Source organism: Amblyomma maculatum, chromosome 6 (genome assembly GCF_055883805.1).
Source record: "Amblyomma maculatum isolate TAMU_Amacu chromosome 6, ASM5588380v1, whole genome shotgun sequence".
NCBI lineage: Eukaryota > Metazoa > Arthropoda > Arachnida > Ixodida > Ixodidae > Amblyomma > Amblyomma maculatum.
The window spans coordinates 79,294,055-79,317,369 of NC_139349.1; the positions used below are offsets into that span (position 1 = coordinate 79,294,055).

General features: G+C 46.7%; 1 protein-coding gene across 1 annotated transcript in view; it reads right to left on the reverse strand.

Annotated features, from left to right (window-relative positions):
* LOC146186081 (uncharacterized) overlaps positions 1–15,553 on the reverse strand; it is a 109,407-nt gene extending 93,854 nt beyond the window's left edge. Inside the window, exons 1-3 of the mRNA XM_084606998.1 lie at positions 15,405–15,553; positions 9,753–12,076; positions 8,061–8,239 (exon numbers count right to left, since the gene is read on the reverse strand). Coding sequence (XP_084463124.1) covers positions 8,061–8,239; positions 9,753–12,076; positions 15,405–15,553 — 2,652 coding nt within the window. The remainder of the gene's footprint in view (positions 1–8,060; positions 8,240–9,752; positions 12,077–15,404) is intronic.
* Positions 15,554–23,315: the final 7,762 nt, after the last annotated feature.

Here is a 23,315-nt window from a genome sequence, read left to right on the forward strand (position 1 = left end):
GCTTGGTTAAATTCGGGCTCTATATGTAGGATGGTAGCCTACGCTTATAGCGTCATAGCCTTAAAGGCGGACATTAAGTGTCCAAATAACTTTCTTTTCTGTCTGTGTCCAGTTGTCACGGACTGTTTTCTTGGCATTCATTTCGTACTAATGTTTTCATCAGTTTATTTCATCGCATTTGCGATTTTGTTTAAAGTTCCTACCGCCTATATCCTACGTTTTCTGCAATCAAAAATAGGCCAATTTTCATGTGCCCGAGCGGTCGCCAACCGTTGTGTGGAGCTGCTGTGTGACTGCTGGATCTTCTAAGAAGCGCTAAGTGATAATAACATAGCTCTTTGTGCATCGCAGCACAAATGTGAGCGCAGGAGCTCTGTTTCAAAACACGCGCACTAGTTCGACCACTGATTTAATGGCTCGTGTATTTTTGATCCAAGCTTCGTGGATGGTAAGAAATCTGATACTTATTTTCGCCTAGAAATAGAGAGATTAAAGATATGACGACAGTAAACTTAAAGTATACCTCCTCCTCACGTCGAACAGGCCCTCAGCGAAGCACACATTTTGCTACGATTCCTACTATCTCTTAATTAATTGGGAAATCTGTCCAGTATACTGTGCCAATTAAACCGCAATACAATTGCTTCTCGAGTCTTTTCGATCCGCCACAGTTAATAAAAATTCTCCTCACTCCCTCGTATCTCACGTGCGCAGTGCCGCGAATAGCCGTGCTTGGTAACCGCAATGTGTACTGCGATGCGGTGAATTTGTGGACCAGGTATTTAAGAAAACAGTGCGCGCATCTTCAGCGCAGGTAGATACAAGCGCGACTGGAGATATAACACGCCGCATTCGTATACATCGCTTGGAGGTATTCAATTTTCGCGAATAGGCGCCCCTATCTAGAGCACGTGGATCGCATTTTTCCTCGTTGGCACTTTAATGGGCGACACGAAGATCCTCGAGGAAAATCACGATTCGGTTTTTTATTGCCTCCTCTTCGGCGGAGCGGGCAACGTTTCCCCTTCCGGTGTGTGCACATAACAGAGCTCTCCCGTTCCCGCGCACTTTAACCCACAGCCGCCGGCCTCTCTCAGATTGCCTCTTCCTCGCACCCCAATACATACGCTGTCTATATAAAAGACGTCTATTAGAATAGCTGGCGAAATCGGCTTTGCCACGATGTCAGGCGTGCTGTTTCAGGCATCGGCACGATTTCCTCAGCTGATTAAAAAAAACAAAAAAAAAACAACAACAAAGAACGCCGTACAAAAAGCCGCCACTGGAGGTCTGTAATTGCCAAAAGCCAGCGCCACCCAGAACTCGCGTATTGATAATTAAAAGGCTTGCGCGGCTCCTAAATATAAAAGATAAGCAGCGGCTCAGACTTGTGCGCCGTGCAGGGCTTTGCCAAAACGGTCACGTACAGAGCCAAGTATAGAGAAGGTGGAAAGTGTTTATAGCCAGGATCTGGATTCGTGTTTGGTGTTGTATAGACGCGTACAGCCGTTGGATCCTTTTCTGTTCCCACGGTGTTTTGGCAGCTGTAGGAGTAGTGCGTGTAGAGGGAAGTAGATAGTTTATAACCTGTCACCGTAAGTTTGGCGTCTTTCGCAGGTTCCTTGTTTAAGTTGTCTTCCTCACATTTGAGATGCTACCCTAGCACGAGGAAATACCCGCAAGTTTTCTCATGCGAATTCTCGAAGGTAGGGGGGGGGGGGGGGGGGGGGGGATGTCATCGTTATCTTTTGCCGCAAAGGCGATGATGCGCTATCATTGCCGAAACATGTGTCCAAGAGGTTGAGAACACAAACATCCTCGGCCATCTGATCAACAGCTGAGAAAACATCGTAACAACCTTGACGAACAACTTAAATACATTCGGATACCGAATTGGCCGAATGATCGGTCGCCGCAACCACAAGAAATCATAATGATGATAAAAAAAAAATAAAGAACCACCCTGCCTATTACAGGCCGTTGTGATCTTCAGGGTCGCCTCCCTGCGTTTTGATCGATGGCGCAACTTCTCCAACTAGGTGTCTACAAAACAAAGAACTAGTTGATGCTCTTTACTCGTCCAAACTGCTAGACTCTCCCGTACGAACATAACAAGGCGAACCGTTCAAAATCTCCACATTTTATAGGAGCGCACCAACGAGGACTGGGTCAACCTGCTCAAGGCAAGAAGAGGGGAAGTCAAGGCAATCCTCCTGCCTTAGGAAAAATGCACTTAAGTCAGACGGCCAGAGCGATGGCCATTCTAAAATTTCAAGCACATAAAGAGGCACTTTCTACCTAGATGCGGCGGTACAATGGACGGGCTTGCCACTGTATCAGTACTACTTAGTACAAGAGCATATGGATTGTTACTGTAAGTGAAGCAGCGGTCAGTAACGGTACCCCATCAAAGTAGAGGAGGCTGGTATCGCCTTTGCGGCTACTCAAGCAACGATTACGCGCCATCGATTGGCAAGCTGCATTCCGAAACTTTGTTGAATTGATGATCACTCCACTGGCAACCAGCATCTTCTAAAATGAAAACATATAACAGAAATTTAAAACAAATAACCTGAGTACCTGGCCACCGGTGGTCGTGGGGTAAGAGCACAACCTATGGCCATCACTCTCGAGTCCCTCCTTTTCCGCTGTTGAGCTAAAATGCTCAAACATTGTCATCACATCTGCAGACACCCTGCAACGCTGCATACTCGAATTCAGAAGGTGTCCCATCCGGCTAAGAGCCCCAGCAACAAAACGTTCGCCTCAGGCAACCACAAACACCGGCCTTTAATCACCTTTCTAGGTAACGCGTCGTGGATCCAACATCTGAGAGTAAATTTAGAGTTGAGGAGAATGCGGCCTTATATTATACAGTGTGGACTTGCCAAGAAAATCAGCTTAGCTAGCGACTGAGCGATTGGACCTCGAGCTATCGAGCTAGAACCTCGGATACCAGGAGCAACTCTTCGAGAGAGCACGGACAGCAGCGAAGTCTTATGGGGTACCGGGTATGGCAACTCAACCACATCAATCCCGCTCACAAAATATCTGTTAGGGTTTTTCATCAACAACAGCAACCCTGTACTGTTTTAAGCATGAAATACTTTCAGCTCCCGTGGTCGGCGACCTTGAGGAGACCTCGAGTCAACACCAAAACCGAACATCCGAGAACCAATTTCCCGTCATCCGGGCACTGGTTCCCTTCATCCTAGAGCCGAACGTGACATCCGGGCACCGAACAAGATTTAACGAGACGACTTCCGCTATCCAAGACTTCCGAGCCCTCTCTAAGTATGGCGCCGCGGTGCCACACACTCACGCAGGTATAGCACTTCCGACGCCCGGCGTCGAGTAAGCAGCAGCTTGAAGCGTGTTCAGACATCTTGGAATCGAATCTTGCACTGTTCTGTGGCGCCAGCTCATCAAAAAACTAAAATAGACGCTAGAGGTGCACAGACGATCAGAAGACTGCATATATATTCCAAGCGATGCCACTCTGGTACGCACGGGAGTGAATACAAAAACTCATATGACGTGGCTTTGGGAATTAACGCAATATCAGACTGCAGTGGGGTGCGACAGACCAATTAACCCTCTGTCGACATAACCCTTATGGCCAAGCCCACACAGATACTATTATTAGCCAGCTGCTTATGCTGAATTGTCGCTCATGAATAGGACAGCAAGAGGCTTTTGACCGCGGAGAGTGCCATAGGCAAATACCAGTCAAATCCACTTAAAACAATACATAAGTACCATGGAAGTAACATTTTTATGACCAATAATTTTTATAAACGGTTCAAGCAAAAAATTGAATTGAGTACATTCGGAACATTTCATGAGAAGAGAATAGCCTACAATGTTTATTTCCTTGTAGGCGAAAATCTTTATCAGCCATCCTTGGTTCATAGCATGTTTTGTTCACATCCCTCTGCAGAGTGCCTGGAAATTGAAAATATTCGATTTCAGAACCTCCAGCAAAAATGAACTCCCGCAGAGGACTTCATTTTACACTGGTTTTGCACTAATATATCATTTGCAATGCTTGTTTTGCACTGGTTCCTGTTGAGCGTCGCTGAGAGCACAGGTTACAGCTGATACGATCGCGTTGTCTGTGAAACCTTCATTTTTCACTCATACGTCGTCAGCATGCAAAAATTAGTCGCCTCGACAAACCGCCGTCATCGTTACATCAGTTGGAGCTTCGCGAACCTTCGCGTTCCTGGAATTTCGAAAGAATCCCGTTTTCCAGGAGCAATTATCGACAGAAAATGCGGTGATTTTGGGGCACTGAATTAACAGTGACAGTGGAAAGGAAAAAGAAAACCGTGCTCGCCAGGCGCGTGCACTTAGTTTAGCGACTGAATGGGTTACGTGTAAGGCATGTGGCCTAGGCAGCGATGCACTGGCGCGAGCACCCTGGTGCACTTTCCTTGAGAATCGCCCTTAGAAACGTTAATACTAGACTGGTCGGCTGAATAATTCGAAAATTTAGTATTTATTGCTCCCGTACGCCGCCGTGACGTGTAAGAGTCTCTGGCGCGCAAGACGTCCGTGTGTGCTTGGTCACGACAGTTTTCAGGTTGGCCCTCAGTGACCCTCGTTATAAGTGGGTTTGAATGTAGTATGAGTACTTCGCGAGGCTGTCACACCAATGGGTGGAGTAAGCGAGGAGAGTGAGTTTTTCTTTTTTTTTTGCGCATAGGTGTTATGAATTTCTCGTTTGTGTTCATGCCTAACAGAAAGTCGCAGAAAGTATGCGACGTTAATGGTGAGCGTGGCAGGCGAGAGCATAAGATATATAAGTGTTATTGCGTGTGTGTGTGTGTGTGTGTGTGTGTGTGTGTGTGTGTGTGTGTGTGTGTGTGTGTGTGTGTGTGTGTGTGTGTGTGTGTGTGTGTGTGTGTGTGTGTGTGTGTGTGTGTGTGTGTGTGTGTGTGTGTGTGTGTGTGTGTGTGTGTGTGTGTGTGTGTGTGTGTGTGTGTGTGTGTGTGTGTGTGTGTGTGTGTGTGTGTGTGTGTGTGTGTGTGTGTGTGTGTGTGTGTGTGTGTGTGTGTGTGTGTGTGTGTGTGTGTGTGTGTGTGTGTGTGTGTGTGTGTGTGTGTGTGTGTGTGTGTGTGTGTGTGTGTGTGTGTGTGTGTGTGTGTGTGTGTGTGTGTGTGTGTGTGTGTGTGTGTGTGTGTGTGTGTGTGTGTGTGTGTGTGTGTGTGTGTGTGTGTGTGTGTGTGTGTGTGTGTGTGTGTGTGTGTGTGTGTGTGTGTGTGTGTGTGTGTGTGTGTGTGTGTGTGTGTGTGTGTGTGTGTGTGTGTGTGTGTGTGTGTGTGTGTGTGTGTGTGTGTGTGTGTGTGTGTGTGTGTGTGTGTGTGTGTGTGTGTGTGTGTGTGTGTGTGTGTGTGTGTGTGTGTGTGTGTGTGTGTGTGTGTGTGTGTGTGTGTGTGTGTGTGTGTGTGTGTGTGTGTGTGTGTGTGTGTGTGTGTGTGTGTGTGTGTGTGTGTGTGTGTGTGTGTGTGTGTGTGTGTGTGTGTGTGTGTGTGTGTGTGTGTGTGTGTGTGTGTGTGTGTGTGTGTGTGTGTGTGTGTGTGTGTGTGTGTGTGTGTGTGTGTGTGTGTGTGTGTGTGTGTGTGTGTGTGTGTGTGTGTGTGTGTGTGTGTGTGTGTGTGTGTGTGTGTGTGTGTGTGTGTGTGTGTGTGTGTGTGTGTGTGTGTGTGTGTGTGTGTGTGTGTGTGTCATTGAATTTGAACACGTGCGATGGCCTGTAGCTGGTACTTGTGCGTCAAAGTTGTCTGACATTGTACCTGCTGTGTGTAATATTGCGGGGGTTTCGTTTGAGAATGTGTTTTGTGATGGTGGTGCTCGACAACCAGGGACACTGTATACGACGCAAGTCGATAAGGCGAAGACCGCTCGGTGTGCAGCCAGACGGTTGAAGCGAAGGCGAGACGCTGAGGTACAGTCATTAAAAGCGAGGAGATGAGTGCGCACGCTATCGCATCTCCTTTTAAGGCGAAGCTTAAGCGTTCTTCATTTTTTTTTTTTTTGAGGGGGAAGGGGAGTGGAGGGGGTGAATTGTTTCATATTGATGCAACTAGTGACATGCAATGAATATATGTGGAGGTGATGTTACGCTGAGTAGTTATATGTCAGGACACCGGGACATGTATTCATGAGGTAGAGGCTATAGGATTTGGCGGTTTGATTCGGGTTACAGAATTTGACGTACCGATGGGACTGAAACAATGAGGAATATCGTAGTGGAGGGCTCCGGATAACCTCTTCGACCACCTGGGGCTAAGACTTGAATCCTTGAATCAAGATAATGCGTAAAATGTAGCTACAAGCTGCGGATTTGATTATTACATCCATATATTTGATATTTCAGCCATCGCAGAGCTCAGGTGGGACTTTCAGGAGTTTAACAATGTCATCACATCAGCATCGTCCGAGACTAAGTGGGATCTTTGTATAATCAGAATTGTTAGTAAACAGCCAACTAGCGTTGTGAGTTTCATCATCTTATGTGCTTTCTCCCCGTGCAGTACCTGCATCGCTAGGAAGTAAGTGATGATCTTTATCAGCGCAAAGCATATTTTCATGATCAGAGGTTACGCACACTGGTGTAGCTCAGTACAGCGAAGGTAGTCTTTCGAATTTTTAGGAGTGGAATAGCGGAAACAACGCCGAGTGGTGACAGCTTATTTTGTTAAATCAGATATAAAAATTGCTGCTTCTGTCGTAATTGACATATATAGTATGGTTGAACCTGCCGCAATGGACAAAGAAAAAAACGGATGAAGGCTCAGCTCGATTAAGCCCGGATATGCGCAGCGAAAGCTACCTAACAGATTGTTCGTAAAGTTCGACTCGAACGTTCTCGTCGCCGATGCACTGGCTGCAAACCGTATGGTGCAATCGGCGACTCGGCGCGTTTTCTTGGCATCTTCTGAATCTTCATGCTCCATTTCCGTCACCTCCCTCTCCTCCCTCTTCTCTTCTTTCCTTCTTCTGTGGCTCGTAGCAGTCTAGTTGCCACAGTTACGGCGCGTGCGCAGTATGACTAGAGACGATTAATTACCCGAAATGCGCCGCTAACTAGCCTAGTGTAGCTGTCGCTAGAATAAAACTCCCTTTAATTGGCACTGTGCGCTGTGCAGCCATATTCTAGTTTACCAAAAACAAACCAATATCATATTTAGTCTCTCTTAAAAAGCGGTAGCTCAAGAAATTGTGAATTTAAGTCGCCTCAGTTTTTCTTTACTTGCGTGACATTCGGAAACTTATCGCCCGAACCAATAAGGACAGTCAATTCGGCTTCCTCTCAAACCCGTGTCATATTCTTCCCATCAGCAACATTTCAGAAAAGCGTTATCTTCATCTTATATCAACAGCATGCATTCATGACGTATGCGCAGCCATGCGTCAGGAATATCATGTATGGCTCTTCGAACATGTAGGCTCGCAGAAACCCGGCGTTCTGAACGACACCTTTGCTTGTATGTGCTGCTTCAGGCTTTAATCAGCTTGCTGAAGTCTGCCACATATATGGCAGATAACGAACAAAGCGCAGTAATAAGCAAAGGTTCGCCTGAACATGTTTCCTCTGGTGTGTTTTAGTAAAATTAGTCAATTGAGTGTTTGATATTATTGGCCCTTATTCTCATATCACGTTACTGAAGCCCAGCGCTTGTTTTGGCACTAAGCAGACCGCCACGAAGCCTGGTAGCTTCCCAGCAGGCTTTAATGCGTTGGTGCATTCAGAAAACAAAAATTTTCACAGTTTGCTTCTCTTCTTGATTTCTGGGCATTCCGTCACATCCTCGCAAACACAGAGCTTAAGAAAAGAACGCAGCAAAGTATACCGCCACGCACTTTCAACACGTCATCAGATACCAGATCAGTGCCTCGGCGCGAAAACGAAGATAGACGGGGAGCCGGGAGATACGTGCAGGACCTTCCAAATGACCCTATGTGGAACTGGAAAGAATTGCGCATTCCCCGGCACCAGTACCTGCCGCCTATGTGAAAACAGTGTACTCTGTGCGTGTGTACAGTGGACGCACCTTTTCCTTGAGCAGCAGCAATTCCCGCTCGGTCTGCCACATTTCGTTCTCCAGCTGACGGACGCGCTCGCCGCACGACTGCCTCTTGCTGTTGGCCGCCCGGCGACAGCAGGCCGATGCTCCCGCGTCGGTAGAGCAGCAGCCCGAGCCCGCTCCGGGCTTGCGGACCGCAGCAGCGCCTGCGAGAGAGGGCAGTTCACGGTCCAGCGACGCGCTAATGGCTCGGCGGCCGCACGAGACGATGGTGCACGCAGAGTGGACGCCGCGAGCGTGAAAGATGTCCCCGCCACTCATTTTGTACGAGCTGGGCGGAAGTCGTTCATCTCACCGCGTGCGGTTTTCCCTTTATCATCTACTGTCCGCAGGGATGAGACTCGATGAGAAGGAGCGTTAGCATTAGCGATGCAACATCGTTCCGAGATTAGTGCGCTGTCTGTCAGTGCAAGCTATTTTGCGCAATCAACTGTTTTTATTTGCATAGGAGTCGTCATTGAGTGAGTGAGTGAGTGAGTGAGTGAGTGAGTGAGTGAGTGAGTGAGTGAGTGAGTGAGTGAGTGAGTGAGTGAGTGAGTGAGTGAGTGAGTGAGTGAGTGAGCGAGTGAGTGAGTGAGTGAGTGAGTGAGTGAGTGAGTGAGTGAGTGGGTGAGTGGGTGAGTGAGTGAGTGAGTGAGTGAGTGAGTGAGTGAGTGAGTGAGTGAGTGAGTGAGTGAGTGAGTGAGTGAGTGAGTGAGTGAGTGAGTGAGTGTTCACCAGCTGTGCTAAGGCAATTTCTCTAAATCCAACAATCTCAAACTCAAACGTTACATAAGCTCTACGGCCGTGCAGTTATGCTCCAAAAAGTTCACGCGTGTCATGCAAACACATGTTACAAAGCTGATTTTAGGTGCAACTAGAAAAAAAAAATAGTCTCCTAAATGTCGCTTAAGAGGAAATCGGCGAAAGTCTGCCCTTCCTCTCCTTCATTTGCCTCTCATCTTTTGCCTCAGTTGCGGTCATTTCAAGTCGTCGTTTTACATATTGGTCATTTTGCCGTCAAGATCAGTCATGCCTAGTTGTTGTAATCATTATAACTCACCGCTAAGCATTTTTACTCGTTTACAGTCACTTGCGGTCATTCAAGTCATCGTTTGACATATCTGTCGTTTCGCAGTCATGATGAGTCATTGTAATCATTATTACTCATCGCTAAGTATTTTTACTCATTTCCAACATGTTGCGGTCATTACAAGTCGCAGTTTGCCGTATTGGTCAATGCAGGTCATTTTAGTCATTATAATCATCGTTATTGGTTATTAGCAGTAGTCATTAACTTTATCGATGTCTATAACTTTTATCCATTAACTGTCATCATCAATAGTTCTCTTCCTCTATATCCCTCCTCACACGTTCGCTGTTTGCAAGTGACACATCAGTGCACAGATGCGACGCACAGACTACGCGCAGACTTTCGCTCCACGAGCCTAGGAAGGCTTTCGCCTTAAAATGGTGCAAGGCACGCCGCTTTAGAAGCAGCAAGAATGGCGTGAACTCTCAGCCTTTGTTGCCATAGTCAATTAGAGCCAGTGCCTAAATTTGGAAGGCGTAACTTTAGAGCCGTTCCTCTGAGATCAGCGTCAAGTTATGCTGCCTGTCATATTACAGGCATTGTAAAGACATTACAAAAACAAGAAGACCAAAAACAAGCGCCTGTACCTGCGCCATATGAAGGCTTGTCCAGCACCCGGAGCTTCCTGGAGATGCCGGCGTGCGTCCTCCTCTCCTGTTTCTCGGGCAGCGTCACCTCCGACTCGAAAGATGAGAGGCTGTCGGTACAGCTGGCCCCGTCCACCTGCCTGTCCAATTCCTCGGGCACGTTCTCGTCCTTTGCCGGCGGCGCTCGCTCCGACGTCGGACAGGCGCCTTCATCGTTACCCGTAACTGTTTTTCCAGAGGTCTCCTGCGTGCTGTCTTCACTCGCGTCGAGCGTTTGCACGAAATGCGCTTCCGCGGAGGTGCCGAGAACTCTCACGGGAGTCTCTCTCAGTGTTCCGGTAACTTCGGTTTCCATTTCGTGGGCAGCGGGCGTGTCGCGTGGCCCTGGAGACTCCGAGATGGATAACCTGTTTACGGTGCTTATTAATCTAACCGTCGCAGGTATGGCTCTGTGAATGCCCGCATGGTCTGAAAAGATTTCTGCGTCCACGTCGAAACAGGTCATCGGTGGTGAGAGTCTTTGGCTGTTGAGCGACGACGGCTGCTGCGTCTTCGAAGCATAGTCCGAGTCGCTATCTTTTTCTTTGGCATAACTAGCTGTATGAGTGTGGTCTGTGACGACCTTTTCTGTACATTCGGATAGTTTCTCTGGCGGAACTTCTATTTCTTTGAGGTAGTGTTGTGACTGTGGACTGCTACTCGACTCCATTGTCATAATGTTAGAAGACGACAGCAAAGAATTACTGCTGGGGACATCGGATTCAGCACGTTTTTCAGGCGTCGTCGGCAATACCTCCTGCGCGGGTGGCTCTGCCCTGACAACGACATTTAGGAGAGCGCTATCATCCTTCTTTTCTACTCCGGCGTCACCCGCTTCTTGCATGTTCAGCCGGCGAAAATTTGTTTTGATGTACTTCCGGAGCGCTCTCGGAGGCATTACATAGGGCCTTTCTATGCCACTATGATCTGTTCCGTTGTCAGAGCTGGAACGGCTTTCAGGAACTGAGGAAAATATCTTGGCTTCTGGGGCACTCCCGTCAGCGTCCCTTGCCAGCTGGCCAGACCGGGAGCTTTCATTGGGTGGTTCCCGAATTACAACACGCTGGCTCTGGGTCGCCTTCATGGCCACCTGATCTAGATCACCCTGACTGAAGCACGTCTTCGGAGGCGTCTGAGCCGGTAAGTCATGCAGCGAGGTAAGGGATGTGATTTTGAAGATGTGTCCTTCACCGCAATTCGCGGCGTCGGCGTCTTCAGCCGATTTGAGCCTCGGAAGAGTGGAGCATCGCGATTCTTCGCTCGGAGCAGACTCTGTATTGAGCTTAGGCGAAGAATGGGAGCGCATGAAGCGTGGTAGGCTGAAGCTCCAGATGCGCCTCTGACATCGACTTTTCGACTTGCCTTTGCCTCCTCCCGTTTTCGCGGTCGCCGGCGCTTCTTCCGATCCAGGTAGATTACCTGCCTCGGACTGAGAGCTGGCTGTTTCAACGCTTCCGTCTTCGGAGCTTGTTTGTCCAACAGTTACCGCCGCCACGACCTCATTTGTCTTCGAAGCGGTGAAACTGGTGGCTGGCTTGAGGAGGACCTTAGCCGATGCTCCGGGAGCTGGCGGCCTTCCGTTCGTCCGCTCGTTGCCATGGGCGCCGCTACTTGTCGTGCAACCATTCTGCGAGATGTCGCTGGTGCTGCGACGCAGAGTACCTGGCTTTTGAGCCACTGGCTTCTGCACACGAGGTGGTACCGCTGGTACGGGAGCCGCTGTGAAACGCGGTATCCTCGTCAGTGCATGCCCGTCCAAATGAGGCAGACCGTTAGTATTGTGGTCACCACGCGTGGCGGTTTCGTTGAGGGGTGCGCGCTCAGTACTGGACCTCTTCATTGTCCGTAATCCTGATGAGGAGGAGGTTTGGCTCTTAACACAGCCCTCCTGGCGCTCTCTCTTGTCGGCGTCACTCTTGTGTTCGTCGAAGCGCCTTTTCGTAAGCGCAGCGGTGACCGTCGGTGGCGGGAGCATGGGACGAGTGGGACACGACTCTTCAGGTTTCGAAGGCACGGAAGACACGCGTAGGGTGAGCGGCGGGCGCTTTGCCGCTTGGCCACCCGTTCTGTCATGACTGTCGCTCGGGACGGGGCCGGTGTCGACGCTTGGAGAACACTTCCTGAAGGTCCTAACACCGCCAGAATGATGGGGAGAGGTTTCACACCTGGTTGCAGGCTTCGAGGTCTTGAGGTCCTTAGTCCGTACATTGCAGATGACGGGAAAAGGCTTGCCGCTAGCATTTGTGGCCATCCTGATGTCGGGAGCTTCTGGTCGGCAACCAATCCTAAAAAGAAGAGGGCAAAGGGGGTGTAAATAAGCAAACATGAATAAATGGATTTAATGGGCGTAATGTGACATTTTTATCCGTTTTAACTGATTACGCAAGAGATAAAGGTAAGAGTTGTTCCCATCTATACGGCAGAGTCGCGGCAAAAAAATACGACGAAATATTCGTCGACAAGTTATTCCATGATATTATGATGTCACTTGATATCACGGAAGAATTAACTCGCGACACCAGATCGCCTCGTATTACCACAGAAAATTCCTATGGTACTGCAATAATCTTAGTTGTTACTATAAGAACAGGCGTCAAATTAATCCACGAGTATTTATTGTGATAAAATAACATTTTTTTCGTTCTGTTATTCGATACTAACCCCTCTGTAAAAGCAATCTAACTTCAAGTACCATGTGTCAATTACTTCATTTAAAAATTAAGACGTTCAAAATCGAGACGCTCACAATTTTCACAAAGTAGGTATTGAGAGTACTGATTTTCCTGAAAAGAATCTATCTGAATTACCAAAGTCAATATGCAGGACGTGTTTTTGAAACCCTATTATCTAAAGTTGCGGAATGCATACTTCAACATTTTCTGCTTTGTAAATGAAGATTTCGATAAAGCAAGATCGAAGTTACAGAAATTTTCTTATAATAGGTGATGTGCTTAACCTCCTGTGATACACAGTGGAGGTGTCGACTGCGGCAAAAAGAACGAACCCATAGCTGTAAAAAAATGTCGATGAGTGGCCAAGCTATTACGTCTTCATACATGACAAAATTCATTTTGAAAAGCAATTATAATGCGTTACTAATTACTTTCCTCAACACCGCGACATGTAATTAATCTATATTACCTCCTCCCCCCCTCCAAGAAAAAAGTAAATGCAATCACTTCTACAGATACAATCACCTTTAAATTACTTTCTAGTTTTCATCCACACAAAAACTAAGTATTAAATATCGTAACCGAAACAATAACCTCTCTCCAGGCGTGACGCAAACATTATTTCACCTTCATGCCAAATTACGTCACTGGCAATCACTCCTTTCGTTTTGAAAGCACGCTCCATTGCAGACACAAGACAATGGCAACAAAACGACGAAAACAGAAGCATGGTCGTTTAAGACTGAGATTAGCGGCGAACCCAACGCCTTGCTGACCTGCGGAACTGCCTCCACTGTTTGAGGCTCCCGAAGCAGGTTATTTATTGCTTCCGTGGTCCCAGGAATCGACCACGGCAGTTTGCGCTTAGTAATAACCCCCCCTTCCCCCCTCCCCCTGTCGCGACTACTGTAACCAGGCGCCCTAGCGCTCTTAGCCAACACAACAAGGAGTGCCACTGGGCGCGCGACTAGTTTTAGTGTGAAAGCCTTAATCCGCAGGTTCAGAGCCTAGCAAAATAGTCTAATGCTTGTATGTCCGCTTCATGCAGGTGCACACAGAGGAATGAGGCAGATGCTGCGCTTTTTCAGGCTATGAGAGACGCCGTAGTGAAGGGCTTCGGAAATTTCGACCACCTGGGGTTCTTTAACGGGCACTGACATCGCACAGTAGGAAAGGCGCAGTATTTTTCGCACTTCTCGGTGGGCCTCTGAGTCGCGCCACATGCGAAGGGAAGAGGATGGGAGAGATTTTAGTCCCGTACTGATGGGCTACGGAATAATTTCTACCACACAGGGACTTTTACGTGGGATGGCATCGTTGTGCCAGTTTTGATCAGTTAAGAACCATGCCAAACAGTGCTTTCGCACGCCTTCACCAGTTTGAGCGTTTAGTTAACCAGCGGCTAATTTTTGTACTCTGTCTTGCGCCATCTGTCCCTTCTGCGGCCTCTTGACGTCCTGCAACTCGCAGTTTGGGAATGGCTGCGACTGCTCAATAAAGATACCTGCAGTAATTGACCCGGCTACACTGGACACCGGCGAACTCAGGCGCATAGCTTTACTTAATTCTCTTTCTTCATGGCTATACTTTACACTGGCCCAGACCTTCGGCACTTCGTACCTGCTTTCAACGCACCGTACCGGGTATAAGCAGTAGTGCCTATAAAGAGAGCAGTGGTGCACTTCAGTAAAAGCATTTTCAAAAGGAATACTTTTGTTGCGAAATTTCTGCCCTAAAGGAATTCATTACATTACTGAATTACTAGACCAGCAAAGTAATTCAATTACAAGTTGCAGAAGAAAGTGATTAATTACAGCAGTTTCATTACAGTCACTCAATTACTACCATGTATGCCATGTGTGGCATGCATTTATATGGGTGCATATATTTTGATGGGAAACAAAAAAAAAAAAAGAAAGGGAAGAACAAAAGGACAGAAGGAAGGAAGGGAAGGACGAGAGAGAGAGAGGGACGGAGCAAGAAAGAGAGGAAGGAAGTTAGGAAGGGGGGAAGGAGAAAGAACAAACAAATAAAAAGAAAGAAAGCGTAACGGCACCGTTCTGACTAGACTCGAGATCAAGACACCGGGCCCTTTGTAGAACTTTGCTGAAGAAAAATAGTAGACTGATCAAGTGTGGAATTGTTTTTGCCTGTGCTACAGCGTTTCCTGAAAGAGACGAACCAATTTTCCCAAACCCTCATTCTGCTTCGGAATATGATGGGAAACAAAAAAAAAAAGAAAGGGAAGAACAAAAGGACAGAAGGAAGGAAGGTAAGGACGAGAGAGGAAGAGGGAGGGAGCAAGAAAGAGAGGAAGGAAGTTAGGAAGGGGGGAAGGAGAAAGAACAAACAAATGAAAAGAAAGAAAGAAAGAAAGAAATAAAGAAAGAAAGAAAGAAAGAAAGAAAGAAAGAAAGAAAGAAAGAAAGAAAGAAAGAAAGAAAGAAAGAAAGAAAGAAAGAAAGAAAGAAAGAAAGAAAGAAAGAAAGAAAGAAAGAACAGAATAACAGTAGCTGAAAGGTTAAAAAGTTGGCTTCAACCCTCAATCTTAGATTATTTCTTTTTTTTTTAGGAAGGGAGAGGCTATGACCGGCGTTATATAGGTGTTATTATTCGCATGCCGCGATAAGTTTCATGCACTGGCTGGACCCTTAGATGCGATACTCATTCTTAGAGAAATTCACGGTGGCATAACAAGCTTTGCAACACCCCACACAGCACAGTTAAACTTAAAATCCCCTTGCTTTAACTCTTTACGTACAAAGGAAGGAAATTTCCTGCAAATACGTCCAACATAGAAAGTCTCCGAAGAAGGCTGTTTCGTTGCTTTTGTATTTCTACGCCAAGTTTGTGAAATTCATTACTGGAACGATTAACTCGGATTACAGACGTTAAACGAGACTTTTGACGCTGGGAGAAGTAACGTGGCAAGTCTCCTAACTTGGTGGAAAAGTCCTTCTTGGTCGACACCAGAATGTCTGGCCGCACGTCCAGCGTGGTGACCGGTCCATCTTCTCCTGGAAACTTGATCCGCTCCGGGCCCTTCCCGTTGGCACTGAACGAGTGCAGGAACTGCTTGACGGACTTCATTCTACCATATCTGCGAAGGCAAGGTATGCACTGAAAATGTTATGCAGAACAGAGAGAACTAAGCAAGACTTCCTTAAAATGACTACAAACACTGATACATTGATGTGTTACTGAAGAAAGTGAATACCCATATGGATATTTTGCTTCAAAGAGAGTTGAACTTTATTAAAACCAGAATAGCATAAATATTAAGTGTGCATGGCCACAAAATGTCTCAATATTACTCGAGGGGATAGCACAGCCATAGTTTATCCACGTTGGGAATATCAGGAACACAAGGGTTCGCATCTGAATTATTTACTATTGGCATGGAACAACCATCCATTACTGTTGAGCTTAAAACGTGGATTCAGCCTTTTTGAGTGTTTAGTTTATTATACAAAAGTAAAACCGCAGGGACTCAACAAAATTTAGTTTGATGATCCTAACAAATAGAAAGAAACACTCTTTCTTTATTTTTTTTAACAGCATAACATAACTATTTAGCAAAACACATCAGAGCAATAAGAACTGACGACAGTGATAACATTAATTAAACACGTTTGGTCAAACACTACAGACAACAGTCGCGAACGCAAAGAAATGTGAACTAGGGTGTGTTAAGCAGAAAAAATTTAGTCGTTTCTGAAAGTCCTAAACTGTTTCAAATAAACAGTGCTCCAAGAGTTGCCAAAAATGACACGGCGTCTTCAACTGGTCAGTTTAGTGCGGTGCATGAAAAGTAGAGCACATGAAAAAATAGGTATGAAAACATGAAAAATAAAAAAGAACACAGTGGATTTACTACAAGCGGCCGGCGCAATCATAGCACAAGGATTCGTGGCGTCACAGTTTATATCATCATAAATCGTCTTTAAATCCTTGCAATACCTGTGAAGTTATCTGCTGAAAAAGTGATAGAGTCTTGCAAGTAATTAATTGGGTCAGTAATCCACTATTCGACTGCACTAAATAGTCTAAAATCCAGACAAACGTTCGGCACAAGACAAGCGGCACTCCTCGGAGAATTCGAAATATTCGTGAACTTAGAGCACTAGATTTTCGCCTGAAAGATAGGCTTGACCTTGTTCCGCTCCTGATGACCGGCACTGACAGAGGGAGTTAGTATGAGTGGTCGTTCTATGAGGGACTTGAAACAGCGCATTTAGTACTGAAAAATACGCTGCCGTCAATTGAGAAAGCTGTAATTACATCTTCATGTCTAACACCACACACCTAATCGAACTTTACATATGACATCGAATATGTATGCAAAGTCGCCCGAAGTAGAAGGGAACGATCCCTTTTTAGAAAATTACGAATTTATTCGGTGTGCTTCTGCTAAATGCGAAGGTGACCTTTGGATGCCATACGCCAGCAGCTACACTAGTCAGTTAAGGCAAAAGAGCGCTCTTGTAACAAATAATTACTGAGTAATCATTTACTTAGTGCTCAAACGTCGTCTTTCTTTGCTTTTTTTTTTTTTTTTTATATTGAGTTACCCGTACCTACCCACACTCTGACAGTACACTTTTTAATTTGGCAACAACGCTGGCGTTTTTTTCTCTCTCTTTCTGCCAAACAGCCAACTCCACAACACTATATACAATTTCTTCTGTCTCCTGATGCCTTGTCCATTCTTTCTTCGTCTCCCCTTCCGAAATGTATCTCAACGTACACCCTTTAGGAAAAATAACAAGCCTAATGGCGCTTGCTTCAAAACTGTGTAGCACCGTTCTTGTTTAATCCGTGGTAGTCCCAGCATTTGTGGAGGTGATGACGAGGTTTCCTATTATCTTCGATAGATATGAAAGGTTGACTGTGCTTGGCGAGCCACACAGCTTGGAAATAGAGGCGATCCCAAAGGGCTGGTCACTTCCATCAAAAGCTGAAAAGCTGGAACAATATGTAAGGATTCTCTGGTTTGGTTTGGTTTGTGGGGTTTAACGTCCCAAAGCGGCTCAGGCTATGAGAGACGCCGGAGTGGAGGTCTCCGGAAAGTGCGACCACCTGAGGTTCTTTAACGTGCACTGACATCGCACAGCACGCGGGCAGCTTGCTTTTCGACTCCATCGAAAAGCGGCCGCCGAGGCCGGGATTCGATCCCGCGCCCTTCGGCACAGTAGTCGAGCGCCGTAACCACTGCGCCACCCCGGCGGGTAAGGATTCTCTATCATACTGATTTTCTCCTTCACTTCTGCCAATGGTAGCTGCTGTATGTGACGTCAGGACAGATAGCTAACCTAAGGAATTTTCTGGCACCGGTATGAATGGCCGGCATGAAAAGTGGCAAAAAGGGGAAAATAGTGACCTTGAAAAGGGTGGGGGGGGGGGGAATGGGGGGGGGGAGAAAGCCATGTTGAAGTTCTCGCCACAAAATGTCTTGATATTTACTTAAAAGCGTCTAATCAGATAATGCGAGGTCACTGGTTTAGGACTGCTCGAGACGCGCTCCTCGGGTCTTAGATATTAATGCGAAGGCGCTATGCAGCCCATCAGTGTCAAAGCCGGCGGAGTGCATGGCACGAAATCATGAGTATGATAATGGAAGGTGGTGCTTGGTTAAAGCACCACTTGTCTTCGAATCTGCGAAATCTGCTCTGCCGAAAAACAAAACACAAAGAAAAATTAAGAAAATATAGCAAACGTTGTTGGCCTTGCTTATTTCAGAATCTGGGAGGTTTTTTACAGACAAAATTAAACTAGAATTGCTCGGAAGTGCATTCCGTACTGAAAAATCCGTTATCAGTTTTATACAGGACTCCGTGTACTGTTTTTTCCTTATACAAGAAGGACCTGCATGAAATCAATGGATCTGCCACATTGCAGTTGAGTACAGTAAGATCTCGTTAAGTTGGCCTTCAAGGCAACATAAAAAATGCTCGAATTGAACGAAATCTCGAATTATCGAATTGGCCTGAAAAAGCTGCCGAAAACCGTTTGCACGCAGTAATTATCTGATGAACACTTGTATGATGGCTGTCTGCATTGAGATGAAACTAAAGTGAGAATGACGTTTTCTCCCTGTTTTATCTGCTTCGGTCTGTGCACACTGTCGGGAAGGCCCTCTTCACAAACGATCCCGTCGCATTTTGCGGATGCTTCACTGTAGAATCAAGGGGGTCATGGATTGTGGTGAAGCGCGCAGTGCGATGAAACTGCGGCTAATTGGAATATTTTCATTGCATTCGGTAATTTTCAAATATTCAAATAATTCCGAACATTACTTTTTCGAATACGAATCGAATAACAAGCACATTAGATTCGTAATAGAAATTTCAAATATTTTCACACCCCTACTCATAACTCATAGCCCTTATAATGCTTTCGCATTCTCACACGTAAGCAGACTTCAGTGTGTCTGCCTAATTTTTTCATAGTAAGCAGCGTTCATCTGAAGATCGCGTAAGAAGTCAATCCAGTTAGGTCCTCTCTTTCTCTATGTCCCCCCTCTCCTAAGAATAAAAAATAAAAAAGCTAGTCGTGTCAAGTACAGTACACATGAGAATGGATTCAAGCTTTAAGGCTACACTGCATTGGAGTGGACTGACCCTACGTGTTCGCAATCATGCTGATACACATGCATTTGCGACCGTTTCGGTGGAGGCGAAAAGTAAGGCGCCCGTGTGCTGTGCGATGTCAGTGCACGTTAAAGAACACCAGGTGGTCGAAATTTCCGGAGTCCTCCACTACGGCGTCTCTCATAGCCTGAGTCGCTTTGGGACGTTAAACCCCACAAACCAAACCAAACCAAGCATTTGCGACCGAAAGACCGCCAGAGTGATAATCTTTAATGACCTATTGATACCCAAGCGGACAGCGCTGTCATAACATCAATTCTACATGCCACACGACTCAATCACACTCGATCAAAGCGCACCAACGGTTTTCTAGCAGAAAATTTGCATCGGTCGCAGACTTGTTAGGGTCGTTAAATGTGTAGCTAACGTAGCACCTCTTACGAGCATGGGTCAAGCTTTGCGTTTTAATTGTACGCCCCTGCGTAGTTCACGATGACTCTGGCACACCGGCAAGAAGTTTCACAACCGTTATTATTAGCTTACCTTTGTCATGGACAAAGGTAAGGAAAGCGTAGCAGGGGGCGGCAGAAAGTTAGGTGGGCGGATGAGGTTAAGAAGTTCGCGGGGGTCAAGTGGATGCAGCTAGCACAGAACCGGGTTAAGTGGAGAAATATGGGAGAGGCCTTCGCCCTGCAGTGGGTATAGTCAGGCTGATGATGATGATGATGTCATGGACATCGTTTCAGACAGTGTTATATCTTAAAAGATTTGTTAACGCAAAATGACGCAATATTGGATCATAAGCATACCACTGTGAAGGCTTAACAAGGGTATCTATCTGTACGCCGGCAGGTATAGCTACAGGAAACGGGTTGCAGCAAAGTATAGGCGGAGTAAGATTGCTTCCTACGCCAGTCCTTTCAGTGCGAGAATACTGTTGTAGCCGGATTCTCAAGGGTCGTGACGTGGAAAATGATTTACACTACGACAGCGAATCATAAGTTACTCAGTGTAAGGGCCCACAGCTGCTGCCAGGATGCGTCCATCATCTAGGCATTGCACTTCTATTAAGCAATACAGTGTACGCCTCTGACGCCAAGCCCCCTTCCGGTAGAACGCAATGCAACAGGATGCAACAGTCATCGCATGTCCCCCTAAACAGGCGGAGTGGCAGAATACATATTTCCTGCGCTGCTGTTCGCATGGAAAAGAAAAAAAGAAAATAGGTGGATCAGTAAGCAACTGGAGCTCGAAAACATCCCTCTCCTCTTTTCACCTTCCAACGTTTGTCATGTTTACAACAGAAGAACAGTGATGGGATTACACCAGCAAGACAGAAAGACTGCGCGATCCGGAAACGAGGGTGACCCACCTAGAAGCCCTAGATCCCCCGTGTCCGGAAGCCTCCATCATCCGAGCCCCTAATGCCCTGGCAGCTATACAAGGAGCCATACTTCACCAAACGTCGCCTTCTGAGCGGCGAAGGTGACCGGCAGACAACGAAGCATACTTCACTGCTCAAAGATCCATTGACACGTATACGTGGACGAACAATGACATGCCAGAGACTCACCATTGCTTCGAAGGCAAATCCCGGTGTTCAGCTAACAGAGCGCCACCAACGAAGCCCGCTTGTTTTGCTCAGTCCGTGCAGAGTGTACTGCAGCTCACAAGCTCCGGTTCTTCACCCGGCAACAGCGACGTGCTCTAGTTTGAACGACAGACCCTGTTCTCCACCTGTTTTTCCGACAGTTGAGCGTACCGTGGGCCCGCAAGTACGGCAGGTGCGAGCCAGCCACGCCGCGTCTGACATGTGGGTTAACGTCCACACAGAGGCCTGGCTGACTGACTGCGTGCGAAGCTCTCAGGAGGCTTCGTGAAATAAAAAAAAAAATATATTAAAACAAAGACAACGAATAGGCAGGATGCCCGTGGACTTCGTGAATGGTCAGCTCTTGGAGAGAAAGGTGAAACAAAGGATGCGCCCACAGCGACGCCTGTCCAGCAGCTCCGCTGCAGCCCTCCTCCAACTCCGGGCGTGTTCTCTTTCTGTTCCCACGTTGCTCGCGCCCCAGTGGATTTTGCGCCCCATAAAAGAAAACGGGCTGCTTCCAAGTGCGAGCGTGCTGCTTGCCTGCATACTCACGCACGTTTGCCGAGAGCGAAAATGGCGGCAGCGGTGACGGCCGAGGTTCATCAGGGAGGAGGTTTTCCCACGCGCCCTGCTAGCCGTTCTTGCCGCATGACCAGCTGGGACACTCCTTCCTCCCTCTCCTACTCCGCCAAGAAATACACCTCTACCATGCGTCTCTTTCTTTTTCACGCAAGGCTTTATTGTGTCTGGGAACTTTTGTCCTTCCTTTCTCACTCCGAGCTATCCTACACCCTTTATTTTGTTGCCATTTTTTGCTGCTCCGGTTATCTCTTTCAGTATCGACACATTTTAGAAGACCTTCTCAGCGTTCGGACCTTTTGTTTCCTTCCCGCTTTAGCCATTGGCCTCTTTCTTTGCCGTCTTTACCTCTATTGCACACAAGCTACATATATCAAGAACTTCAGTAGTTCGACAGCACGGTATCTAAGGCTTCTACTAACTAATCTACAGAAAAATAATTCGCTTTAACGCTTTTTGACTGCATTATTTTTCTATAGTCCCAAAACTGTACATTGGCTCAGCCGGTGTTACATGACATTTCAAGGACATCATACCTGCGGTTGTTCTTTTCAAAACAGTGTCTTGATTCTGCGACGTTTCCCTGCCTCATAGTCGTATAGCCGAGTTCATTAATACAGACGTGCTCATAAGTACCACGCCTTTTACAGAGGGCGTAGACTACTTCAATGTACCAAGAAATCCTTAATATATTTGTCTTTCTGTAACACTAGACGTCTAACGCTTCCTGAGACACGTCCCGTTATCACATCTTGGTTTTTAGCGCCGATACCGTCTTCTATTTTTATCTTTGTTTTTGGATGGAACTAATTCGCTGAAAGTGGAATGAACGCTGCTTGTGAGGCAGAAAATACGTCACGTCAGCAAACCCATCATTACAGGAATAGGGAACGGTTTCCCCAATACCCTCTGCGCACTTTCTTGCATAGCGTTGGTACATGATCCCAGAAGTCCGAACTCAAAACAGAGTAAGGGAAGACGATCTAACATAAAGCTAGCTGGGCGCAAGCGCAGACGCTGCTCCATCAACTCCAGCGTCAACTTCACCGACTGGTACCGAATCAACCGCATGCCAGTCCTGACGCGCGTCAGTCAAGTAAACCTAACACTTCTGTTTTACATGATGCGTACGCAGCTCATTCGATCGAAAAGCCGTCGCTGTAATTGGAAAACACGTGTCGGAAAAATTGTGGAGGCCTCGTATGGTGCGTATGAGGAAGCGGCGTCTGTGTCGTGTGCAGCAATGACGTGTTAAGTTGGATTATTGATCAGTAAAGGAGAATTAGATTGTAGAAAGTTAGTCAGTGTGAACTATAGGCCGGATTTGAGTAAGGGGTTTTAAGGCGGGATTTCGTTTTAAAGTGATTAGATTGGACTAGTGTGGATTAATTTGGATTCGGTTGGATTACGTTGCACTAGGAAGGATTGAGTTGGAGTACGGGTGAACTGCTTTCGCACTCAGAACATTTAAGTTGTCTTCAGTTTCCCCTACTTTAGAGGCCAAAATTAAGATTAACGAGGTGTTAATTGGGCGAGCAGAAACTGCATGTGCGTAAAGAAATCTGGGACAGCATACAAAACAAATCATACGAACGCTTATTTGACTTTTGAAAAACCAAATTTTCATCCATTTTTCACACTTTGTTTTTTTTTCTTTGTTTTGTGGGGTTTAACGTCCCAAAGCAACTCAGGCTACGAGAGACGCCGTAGTGGAGGACTCCGGAAATTTCGACCACCTAAGGTTCTTTTACGTGCACTGACATCGCACAGCACACGGGCGCCTTGCTTTTCGCCTCCATCGAAAAGCTGCCGCCGAGGCCGGGATTCGATCTCGCGTCCTTGGGAACTGTAGTCAAGCGCCGTAACCACTGCGCCACCCTACGGGGTTTTTCACAATTTGAAAGCCACGTCTCATCTGACGGAAAAGACCTTCGATGAGGTTGAAGCGCGTAACGGCACCGTTCTGACTAGATTCGAGGGAAAAACACCGGGCCCTTTGTAGAACTTTGCTGAAGAAAAATAATAGACTGAGCAAGTGTAGAATTGTTTTCGCCTGTGCTACAGCGTTTTCCGAAAGAGACGAACCAAT